This window comes from Gorilla gorilla, chromosome 3 (assembly GCF_029281585.2).
Source record: "Gorilla gorilla gorilla isolate KB3781 chromosome 3, NHGRI_mGorGor1-v2.1_pri, whole genome shotgun sequence".
Taxonomy (NCBI): domain Eukaryota; kingdom Metazoa; phylum Chordata; class Mammalia; order Primates; family Hominidae; genus Gorilla; species Gorilla gorilla.
In genome coordinates, this window is record NC_073227.2 from 119368977 (window position 1) to 119381109 (window position 12133).

The following is a 12133-nucleotide window of genomic DNA, read 5'->3' on the forward strand; positions in this document are numbered from 1 at the left end:
TTTATGTGACTACATTAAAACTTTATTCAACAAAATACCATAAAGTAAAAAGAAAAGTCACAAGATAGACTAGAAGATATTTGCAACATATAAAACTGACAAATGATTGATGTCTAGAATAAAAGAACTAAAAATTATTCAGAGAAAAATAATTCAATACAAAGTTGAGCACAGGATATGAACAGGTTCTTCACAATAAAATGTCCATTAGAATGAAGGATTTAACGAGAATTCCTCGGAAAATGCAAACTAAAGTCATAATAAAACACCATTCCACACTCATGTAATTCACAAAAAAATTTACTTTGAAGAGCAATTTGGCAATGTCTATAAGGCTAAATGTTTTATTCTGTGATACATGTCTTAGGTAACACGCAGTGAGCCCAATGCAGAAGATTGCTCCACTACAGTGTTATAATACAGAAACTGGCAACAACTTCATGCCTTCAACTGGAGAACAGATAAATTACGGTAGTTCCCGTAATTGAATACTGCTACACAGTACTAAAATTAATGAACGAGAGCTTCAGATATAATTATACAATAATGAGTGAAAAAGCTGTAGAATGAGCAAGTAAGTATAAGGCTTAAAAATATATAAAACAGTACTAAAGAGTAGATGGTTTAGGTTATACACAGTGAAAGTACAACAACACAGGAATGATAAACATCAAATTGTGGACAATTGTTACCTCTGGAGGGGAGGAATGGCAATGTGATCTCGAAGTAGCAAAATGTTAAGATTTGACAAAAGTAGGTGCTGAGAACTTGGATATTCAGTATGTAGTTCACTATACTAGAAATAGTACAGTCACAACCAACACACACATACACCTATTTAAGCCCAGAATGCTGTTTCAATAATACATTTTAGTGCCCCCTGAGGGGCAGATGCCATCCTAGGAATTTGGGGTACAGGTATGAACAAGGCACAGTACCTCCCTTCAAGATATCACAGAAGCAGACTTGGGTCCTGATTAACTTTGTCACTGATGGCTAGGATCTGTTTTTTAATCAATGGGGACTGAGACCCTTAAAAGTTCAACGTATGTTTCTGAGGTTTCAGACACCCACCACTGCCCTACTTCCTTTCCCTTTCCCTTGCAGAATGAAGATAATGGGCAGACAAACCGTGACAATGATGACAGCATAAAACAAAGAAGACAATTTCCACACAAATGTAGAAATTACTTTTATTATGTTAAAATATTCCTTAATAAGCTAGCAATTATTTATGTGGAGGAGCATCCAGAAAACAGGTTCATGACCGAATTATCCTTGTCCTTGATTATAGAGATTCATGAATTACACACATAACCCTATTCTCCGGAGTAGCTGTGAAGCTCTACGAGGCTGTGAGGTTGGAGGCGCTTCTCCCTGCCTGTTAAGCTGCTCCTATGACATCACGACAGGATGGACATTATTTTTCTCTTTTGAATTAAATCTTTACAACAGTTCGAATGCTGTAAAAGGAAGCAACATACTTAGTTTTAAATGATACCTTTAAGACAACTAAAATTGTGTTTTTCGACTCTCCATCCCCTCAAACTCAACATCATTATTACATTCTCTGATATATAGTTAAAGAGAAAGCTTACCTCTTTCCAGAATGCATCAGTTCAAAGGCTTTGTTGATTTCATCAAAAGACAGATTGTGAGTCACAAATTCATCAACTTTTATCTTTTTGGACATATATTCAGACACCAACTTTGGGACACTTTCTACACTCTTCCATCCTAAAAGAAATCACACATTAATTTATTCAACAAATTTCTGCAGTATGCTTGTTACTTAGCTGAGGACACAAAGGCATTTATTTAAAAGAATGACTTTTTTGATGAGTTAAAGAGTAATGAGAAACTCCAAAATAGCATGGAGATGAAGAATTTGATGAACACCTTTCAGTGAAGAAGTAAATACTTTTGAAATTTTCCTTCCTCTGTATTAAGATTTACTAAAACCTCATTAAAGTTTTGGCCAATTGAGACTTTTAAATACCCAGGACAGAACTCTGGAAGTCTCAACAACAAGCTTATTTAGGTCCACATCAGCAAAGATTTCTATAATCATTATATTCAAGGAAGAAAAAAACTAATACAGGACTTTATTTCCTTGGTTTTAAATTTAACAATGAAATAGGGATAGCATCTCAGAACAGAAAACTATGAAACTGAAAAATGAAGTAGAACTCTTTAGCTAAATGCTGTTTGTTTTTTTTTTTTGAGACGGAGTCTCGCTCTATCGCCTAGGCTGGAGTACAGTTGCGTGATCTCAGCTCACTGCAAGCTCTGCCTCCCAGGTTCACACCAGTCTCCTGCCTCAGCCTCCCGGGTAGCTGGGACTACAGGCGCCTGCCGCCACACCCAGCTAATTTTTTGTATTTTTAGTAAAGATGGGGTTTCACCATGTCAGCCAGGATGGTCTCGATCTCCTGACCTCGTGATCCGCCCACCTCAGCCTCCCAAAGTACTGGGATTACAGGCGTGAGCCACCAGGCCCGACTAAATGGTAAGATTTTAAATAAAATTAGGTGCTTCAATTTCTCACTGTATCTAAAGAAGGAATACAATCAACAAGAAGCCTTCTCACCTTCTAAGGATGCTTTCAACGATATTTCAAACCCCTTTTGAGCCTTTTCCAAATCTCCTCTCTTATATTCTCCACTAATTATTCTTTCCCCACAAATGGTGGGGATTTTTTCTTTCTCCTTTAAATGTCCTGGTAACTGAGATGACCACAGTCACTCCTGTTCTCTAGACAAAAGCTTCTATTATCTTTAGATCAGCAATGCAAGGGGCCTCAATGATACAGTGAATTTCCCAACCAGCATGTGCTACAATGAGGCTTCAGTTAGAGGTTACTATCAAGATCCCCTGGATCAGCCAGGCTTAGAATGCCCTTTAAAATACAGCTATGGACTCCAAAATGATACCCCCGAATAGCATACATGGCTTAAAAAGTTTCTTCTATGATGATCTGCTGTGACATGTATCTAGAGCTTTGAAGAGGAGGGCAAGTCAGATTGACATCTTCTAAGGCAAATTCTGTAGTTATAAAGAAGGAAGATTTTGGCCAAACCCCTCATTTTAGCATATTTTCCAAATCTTTTCTTCTGGCATTCAAAAAAACTGGCATAATATGAGGTAGAGGACCTTAAAAGACAACCCGTTAAACACAGATCATTCAAAACACACACTATGTGATTTTTTTTCTTTAGGAGGATGAAATATAAATATATATTTTTAAAGCCCTTTAAAAACTTTAGACTCATTCATTCACAACTGTTGGGAAATACAAACATGTTGTGACATCTTTTCTCTCCTCTGGCTGAGCAACCATGGAAAAGATAGAAACTGTTTCCCCGCAACCCCAAACCACCAAGGACTTTTTAGGATCACAAAGGGAAAAATGATCAGTCTAGCAGCTTTTTGATTTTATGATAAGGCTTTGTCCAATTAAATATTTTCAGTTTGAGACTCAATATTGGTTACTGCTAAAATCAGACAGATGTATGATCACATCCAGTGATCACTGCACTCCTGGAAAAATGAATAAAAATGTAACAAGCTACTTGAGTCCACAAGAAACACACCATGGCTGATACTGCTGTTTGCTTACTTTGCAATTAACTTCCTGCCCCTGCTATACCCATAACTACTTCCTCACTATCAGAATATTGATATTTTTCTTTTATAGAATATGCACCAAGTGGTCCTATGTTTCAGGAGGTGAGCACCACCCCCCCACCCCAGTCCCAGGGGTAAATAGTGATTGAGTCTGAATCCCTTCTAATAAAACAGCCTTGCATGCAACAACTTATAATGAGAAGGAAGCCCATGAAGATTCTTGTTAATATAAAAAAAATTAGGTGGCTGGGATTAAACATCTGCCAATGCAAATAACAAAAGAGAAAATGCAGTCATCTCATCCATCGAATTACCTCCAAAGGCAGTGCCTTTCCATGTACGACCTGTTACCAGCTGGAATGGACGAGTGGCAATTTCTTCACCTGAAGCAGCTACTCCAACCACCACGCTGACGCCCCACCCCTTGTGACATGCCTCAAGTGCTGCTCTCTGCAGGCACAGAGATATGACCAAATCACAGAAGTCAGTGCATTTTCCTGAGAACAACTGCTGGCGAAACTTCTAGAGATGGCATAGTTTTTAAAGATAATGGCAACAAAAGGCCAAACTTAACATTTAGTGAGCTCAATGTTATTGAACAATTTATATTTTTATTTTTTTTGTTTTTTTTTTGAGATAGAGTCTCCCTCTGGCACCCAGGCTGGAGTGTAGTGCATGATCTCGGCTCATGGCAATGTCCGCCTCCTGGGTTCAAGTGATTCTCGTGCCTCAGCCTCCCTAGTAGCTGGGATTACAGGCGTGTGCCACGACACCCAGCTAATTTTCATATTTCTAGTAGAGACGGGGTTTCATCATGTTGCCCTGGCTGGCCTCAAGTATCCACCTGCCTTGGCCTCCCAAAATGCTGGGATTACAGGTGTGAGCCACCATGCCCGGCCTGAACAATTTATTTTAACAAATTAACCTGGTTAAATATTAACATAAATTAAAATAATTTGAAGTGTTTATTTGCTTTCTATTTTAAAAAGTAAACTGTAGTTCAAAACTCTAAAGGATTTAATTTGAAAAAGCAGGCAGCAGAATTAATAGTAATACTTTTACTGAGTGTCTATGTAGGTTTAAGTAGGTATTGTTACTACAGGTTGATTATCTTTTATCTGAGATGCTTGGGACCAGAGTGTTTTGAATTTTGGATTTTTTCGGATTTGGAATATTTGCATCGTATTTATTAGCTGAGCATTCCTAATCTGAAACACCCCAATGAGCATTTCCTTTGAGCATCATGTTGGTGCTCAAAGTTTCAGATTTTGGAGCATTTTGGATTTTTGGATTAGGGATAGATGTTCAACCTGTAACTGCATTTTACAGATGAGGAAACTGAGGTTGAGAGAAGCTGTTTGTTCAGGCTCACTGAGTTAGTAAGTGGATGTGTATTTGATTCCAAAGATCATGCTCTGCACAACTGCTTTATTCTGTCTTTTCATTTCATGAGACATGCACTTAGCAGGCATTGAAAGGCAAAGAAACATCTTTTCTCATCCTTCCCTGAGCTGTTCTTGTATCATTTCCCATTGTAGTTCAACTAGATATTTTCCCCTTCTTTCACTAGAATAATTCTTATTAAGAGACTTTTCCTTTGCCAAAACAAAACAATTTTTAATCTAAAACTGCACTTCAAAAAAAGCAGTTCCATAAACTAAAAAGGAATGAAGCCCATACTCACCATGACCTTCACATTACCAATACATTCAAAGGAATAGTCCACTCCTCCATCGGTCATCTCAATGAGCACTTCCTGGATGGGTTTACTAAAATCCTGAGGGTTAATACATTCAGTGGCTCCAAACTCTTTGGCCCTTGCAAATTTATCTTTATTGATGTCCACACCAATGATCCGGGAAGCACCAGCCACTTTACAGCCCATGGTAACTGCCAATCCGACTCCTCCCAGACCAAAGACGGCACAAACAGAGCCAGGCTCCACCTAGGAGTAAAGAAAGTTTATAAAGTACTCATTCTACCAGAGTCAAGAGAATCACTGGGTTTCATACAGATCGGCCAATTTCACTATTCCAGGAAAGTTTCACTGAATTAAATTAGAAGGCAGAAGCAAAAAACCCAAGTCAGTCTCTTACCTTGGCAGTGTTCACAGCAGCACCATAACCAGTTGAAATGCCACAACCTAGAAGGCAGACTTTATCCAAAGGTGCTAAAGGATCTATTTTAGCAACAGAGATATCAGCCACAACTGTGTATTCCGAAAATGTGCTGGTTCCCATGTAATGCAAAATTGTCTTTCCTTTGCAAGTAAATCTGCTGGTACCATCTGGCATTAATCCTTTCCCTTGAGTGACTCTAAAGAAAAAAAAAGGAAAAAGGCAAGTTGGAATTAGGTTTCTTAAAACCCACAGGAAAAAGAAATGTTTTAAAAATAATGACCAGTAAATATTAAGAAAGTGTTGTAAACTACAATTTCAAATATATTCATTAGTAATTTAGCACCTTGCAGCAATGCCTTATAAAGGAAATTTATAAGATATTTATAATCTTATCCATCTTTTCCAATATTCACTATCCTTCTAGATCATACTGTCAGAATATTGAACTCATCTTAAGAGGTACAACTTATGGATCAGATGGAATTATTTTAAAATCCCATCATTAAAACGGTGGGCCAGGTGCAGCGGCTCACTCCTATAATCCCAGTACTTTGGAAAGTTGAGACAGGAGGACAACTTGAAGCCAGGATTTCAAGAGTAGCCTGGGCAACATAGCAACACCCTATCTCCACAAAAAATAAAATTAGCCAGGTGTAGCGGAGCACGTGCCTGCAGGAGGTTCACTTCAGCCCAGGAGTTTGAGGCTGCAGTGAGCCGTGACTGTGCCACTACATTCCAGCCTGGGTGACAGAATGAGATCCTGTCTCAAAAATAAAAAAAAATAAAACAACCTCTGTGAGCAAATATAACATCATAAAGGATAAAGCCAAAACCAGTATCTATGCAAGTAGAGATTACAAACCATTAACCAGATCAGCTGATGAAAACAGATGGCCAAACTGGCTAATTTATTTCTTTCAGGAGGCATTTTTCTGAAGTGTAACTAACAGTCCTCAATAATGCAAGTTAAATTACTTCTTCACTTCGTTTTGCCTGTGACTTGGTTACACCAATAGGAAAGAAAACCCAAAAAGCTTACAAAGGCCACTGATATAATAAACGGTAACAAAAATTACTTTTGCTATTCTAAACAGAGGTGATGTAACATCTTGCTTAGGAGTACCCACCCTAAAGTCAGAGCACTTGGGTTCAAATCCTGTGTGATCTGAGCAAGTTAATTAATCTTTATGCCTTCATTTTCTCACTAGAAAATGCTGAGAAACATAGGTAACTTCCTTTACAAATTGCTATAAAAGTCTAATGAGATGTTATATGAGGCTTTAGCATTGTGTCTGGCACAGAACTGATGTTTAGTAATTATGTTATTTTAAATAAAATAAACACTATAATTGCTTTTTTTGAGACAGCCTAGGCTGGAGTGCATAGCTCACCACAGCCTTGAACACTGAGGCAGGAGGATTGCCTGAGCTCAAGTGATCCTCCTGCATCTCAGTACCAAGTAGCTGGTACTACAGGGGCATAGAGACGGGGTCTCACTATGTTGCCCAGGCCGAACACTATAATTTGATGTATACTCTTAAACTCTTTCAAACATACATATGAATAAATACACAGATGAAGAGAAAATGGACTGTCTCTAGATTCAAGAGCAAATACATTTCCTTTGAGAGAAAAATAAATATGACCAGAAACAAAGAACAGGTGACAAAGCTCCATCAAAAAGAATTTTTTTTTGAGACAGGGTTTTACTCGGTTGCCCAGGTTGGAATGCAGTGGCACATCATGGCTCACTGCAACCTCAACCTCCAGGGCTCGTGATCCTCCCACCACAGCCACTGAGCAGCTGGGACCACAAGCACGTGCCACCAAGCCCAGCTAATTTTTTAAATTTTTTATAGAGAGGGGGTTTCACCAAGATGTGCAGGCTGTTCTCTAACGGTTGGACTCAAGTGAACCACCTGCCTCAGCCTCCCAAAGGGCTGGGATTACAGGTGTGATCCACTGCACCCGACTAAAAATAACTGCTATATCTTAATGAGAACAATTTAAGTTTGTTTAGCCTTCCTTAATGTGAGAAATCACTGTATTCCAGAGGAGTTTCTTGAACAAAAGGTGATGTGGAATACATTTTATGCTTTGAAAGAATTTAAATGGTTACAATCACAAAGAACCCATCACCACTATTATATTTGATGTGTTGCAAAATCTTTCAGACTGCGTTTAAAATTCCCTTTCAATGTGATTAGATTTTTTTGTTTTTGGTTCTGGTTTTACCAAAGTAACTGGATTTGCTTTATAAAATAAATGGAATTTTGTTTTCCAAAAATATAAACTAATTTTGTCAATGGCATTATAAACAAATGGATCTCCCATACAATGCTGGTGCAAGTGTAAACTGGTACAAGTACACGAGAGAGCTGTAGATGCATATCTTACGACTCAGCAATTATAATCTCAAGAAAATGCTCAAGAGAAAGCAATGCCTATATCCATCAAAAGACATGTATAAATAAGAATGTTCCTAGCAGCATTAACTGTAACCACCCAAAACTGGGAGTAATCTAAATGTCCATCAACAGGAGAATGGATCAATACTGGTATTTTGAATGGATTAAGACAGAGCAACAAAAAGGAACTACTGACGCATATGCAGCTTGGATATATCTCACAGACATTATGAAAAAAAGAAACCTGACAAAAGAGCATGCACTGCATGACTCTATTTATACAAGGTCACAGTGAAAGGAATCAGGACAGTGGTTACCTAAGAGGGAGGTAGGTTCTGACTTGGAAGGGACATGAGGGAGCTTATCGGGTGCTGGCAGGGTTCTCTATCTTGATCTGGGTGACATTCAAATCAACAGGTGTTTATATACATAATCATTCATTGAGCTGTACACTTAAGATCTATACACCTTAAGTGCTTTATAATATGCATGCTCTACCTCAATTAAAAAAAAAAACAGAACACACACAAGGGGATCTTAAATTTCCTCAAAGAGGTAGTTCTTTCAGTGTTGTTACCTAGTAAAATAAAAACAACTACCTTTTCTGTGTCAAGGAGTTAGGTTATCTCCTGCAGTCTTCCTAATAGCCTTAGTGGGTAAGTTTTATTACTCTCACTTACTGGGCAGTAAAATGGCTCATAAAAATGATTTCGTTTAATCTCAGAAGCATGTCTTTCCTTACTACATGGTTTGGCAAATTTAGCCTGCTGTTATGTGAAGAGAATGGGTACAGAAAATTCTGTTTTATATCTTAACGGCTGGTGATACTGGGCACACCCCTTTAGTTTCTCTTTTATCTGTAAGAAAAGTCAGTATATTTATGGTTTGCTTTATAAAAAGTTACTATTAATATAATGGTACATAGTACTGAATTCACAAAAATATGAACAAATATTTACAGCAAGAGACACTCACAACGGAAACACTGCTTCAAAGCAAGTTACATCCGGATGACGTCTATACACACAAAAATCCCTAAAACTTATTGGTTCTTTTCTTTGCAGCAGGAGGGAGGGAGAGAAAAGAAAAAAAGATAGCAGATACCCTCAACTCTTCAAAAGCAGAGATTTGTTCAATGAAAAATAAAGGAGTTGAAAGAAAAATGAGCCAACAAATTTCCAGATTATGACAAACCATTCTGGGGCAGGGGTTAGGGGATCCTGGGACAGGGAGGGCCCAGGGTCCAGTCGCCTTTGTGAAGACCAGCCAAGGTTAACATAGGGCACCACAGCTGGGCAAGATGAGACCAGGGTGAGGCATAAGGTGGAGTCACTCCCCTGGTCATTTCACATCCCCCCGCTTCTTTCTTTAATGGGGTAGAAAGGAGACAGAATGCAGACACCCCTTGAGAGCTGCACAAGTTACTTAAATCAGCCACCTCTACAAGCTACACATTTCCTCATGTGAAAAATAAATGTTTCTTCAGTTGCACAATTAGGCAGAAAACCGCAAATGGTAGAGAAGGCTGTTGCTGTGCCCAGGTACCCTCCCTGTGTCAAAACCTCTTAATTTCTGAGTCTTCTCTCATCTGTGAAAATGGGGATAGTAGTGAGGTTGTTATAAAGATGGAATGAAACCACTGATGTACAATGCACTACATAAACTGCCACTCAATTATTTATTCTTATCATTGTTAATATGACCTTGTGGAACAGGAATTAAAAGAAATTAAAGAATGTGTAAGCAAAAACTCAGTTGTATGTAAGAAAACCCAATTCCCCCTGAGGAAGAGAAAGAGCTGGAGTCCTTTAAAATTAACTGCCTGTTTTTCTGTGGCTAGTGAGCCTTATCTCTCCCTTTCCCACACATTGTGAAGACTCTGTTTCTCTAGCTGTGCAGCTGCAAGGTCACTAGACCGATCATCTCAAATCATAAAACATGTTATTCCTTGAAAAATAAGAAATGATGTAATGCATGTCTCAGTTGAATAACTGTCTTTGTTTCTTGCTTCTGTAATATGCTCCCCCCTACAAAGGTCTCCCCCCACCCCACGAAATGCTTAAAAGGTAGCTTGACTCTTTGTTCGGGACTCAGTCCTTTGGACGTTAATCCGACTGGGTTGATGAACCTAAATTATTAAATAATTCCTCCTCAACCCCTCGGTCTCTGTGATTCCTTAATTATCCCGCAGCACTTGTGTTTTAAGAAGAACATAAAAAGATACTAACCTTATCTTCTGGCAAAGGTTAGTTTTAGGATTTAGACAAAATTTGCATTCTCCACACTGTGGGATGTAAAGTGGGATGACAGTGTCACCTGGAAACAAATGCAAAGACATCCTGAATAGGTAGTATCTATTTCTAAATGAAAACATCAGCCCTTGCAAATTCCTGTCTACTGATGTGGCTTTGCAAAGTTAAAAACTTCAAGTCTTAGAACTTTACCTAGGTAACATCATTCAGATACTGTCTGACCATGCAAAAAGTATGTTTCAATATTTTTATCTAAATGAAACTCTTTAAACAGTAACTGAAGAACAATGAAGTTATATGCTTCAAAATCCTGCTTCATTGATGCATCTCTAAAAATTCTTGCTTAATATGTCAAAATTGGTTTTGGAAATGTACTTAGAAAAGTTTCACAAAAACAGTAGTCTGCAAAATCAGAGAGAAAAAAAATCCAAATATTTGTGCTTCCCAGATGAGGAATCAACTTAATCTTGACAATCTACTTAGATGATACCTATTCATAAATAGTGGGTAGTTTTATCAGAAAAACAATTTCCCCATAGGAATAAGCCAAAATTATTAAACAAGTGGTTCAAGTATTCTCCTTACCCGCCTTCAGCTTAGTAACTCCCTCACCAACACTTTCCACAATTCCAGCACCTTCATGTCCCAAGATCACTGGAAAACAACCCTCAGGATCAGCTCCACTCAGGGTATAGGCATCGGTGTGGCAAACCGCAGTGGCAATAATCTATCAGGACATTAAAACAACGAATGTTTAAGTATGTGTACATGCAATTCAGAGGTACAGATACAAGAAAAGTCATTTTATTATAATACTATATTTCATTGACTCTAAGACACATTTCTTTCATATTTTAACCTCTCTAAAATCAGCATGTGCTTATAATCCATGGCATCTTAACAATTAGAATTGGCAGCAATTTTTTAGTGGTACATAAAAGCAATGGTGCATTTATATGCAACGAAATAGGGAACATCTAGTCCCCCTTTCAGTGCGCATTAGCAAGAGAAGGTAAACAAGGTCATTTTATGGGCACTATGCCTTCAAGCATGGAGAGAACCATTGCCTGTGTGCAAAACAGGTGGAATCCATCTCACTTCTAGTTTTTTCATGACAGCTGGGAAATATGATTTTTAAAGAGGTAATGACTATTTCTGAAATAGGCCAATCTGCTTGAGTCTGGACCAAATTTCAGAACTTTTAGAGGAACCAACTCCCTTTTTACAAACCACACACAAGTTCTATTTAAATAAGCCTGTTATCTCTATCTCTCTGGCTTTCAAGTAACTTATTATTTTTTTTTTGAGACAAGAGTCTCGCTCTATCACCCAGGCTGGAATGCAGTGGCATGATCTCGGCTCACTGCAAACTCTGCCTCCTGGGTTCAAGTGATTCTCCTGCTTCAGCCTTCTGAGTAGCTGGGATTGCAGGCGCGTACCACCAGGCCTGGCTAATTTTTTATATTTTTAGTAGAGATGGGGTTTCACCATGCTGGCCAGGCTGGTCTTGAACTCCTCACCTCATTATCTGCCTGCCTTGGCCTCCCAAAGTGCTGGGATTATAGGCGTGAGCCACCATGCCCAGCCGTAACTTATCTTTTAAAGCCACCAAAAGCACAGAAAGGCAAAATCTTGGAGTATTTCTATTTATGCGTCTCTGCTCCTGGCTTATATATCCACTTACAATGTAACAATCTTTGCTACCTGTCTGCAGTTTTGCAGGGAA

At 38.5% G+C, this 12133-nt stretch overlaps 1 protein-coding gene across 1 annotated transcript in view; it reads right to left on the reverse strand.

The window, feature by feature from the left end:
* The window catches only part of ADH5 (alcohol dehydrogenase 5 (class III), chi polypeptide), a 17917-nt gene continuing 5784 nt past the window's right edge, over positions 1-12133 (reverse strand). The window contains exons 3-9 of the mRNA XM_004039148.5: positions 10993-11134; positions 10384-10471; positions 5724-5943; positions 5312-5572; positions 3942-4077; positions 1599-1737; positions 1-1463 (exon numbers count right to left, since the gene is read on the reverse strand). Of these exons, the coding sequence (XP_004039196.2) occupies positions 1439-1463; positions 1599-1737; positions 3942-4077; positions 5312-5572; positions 5724-5943; positions 10384-10471; positions 10993-11134 (1011 nt within the window). The 3' untranslated portion in view covers positions 1-1438. The remainder of the gene's footprint in view (positions 1464-1598; positions 1738-3941; positions 4078-5311; positions 5573-5723; positions 5944-10383; positions 10472-10992; positions 11135-12133) is intronic.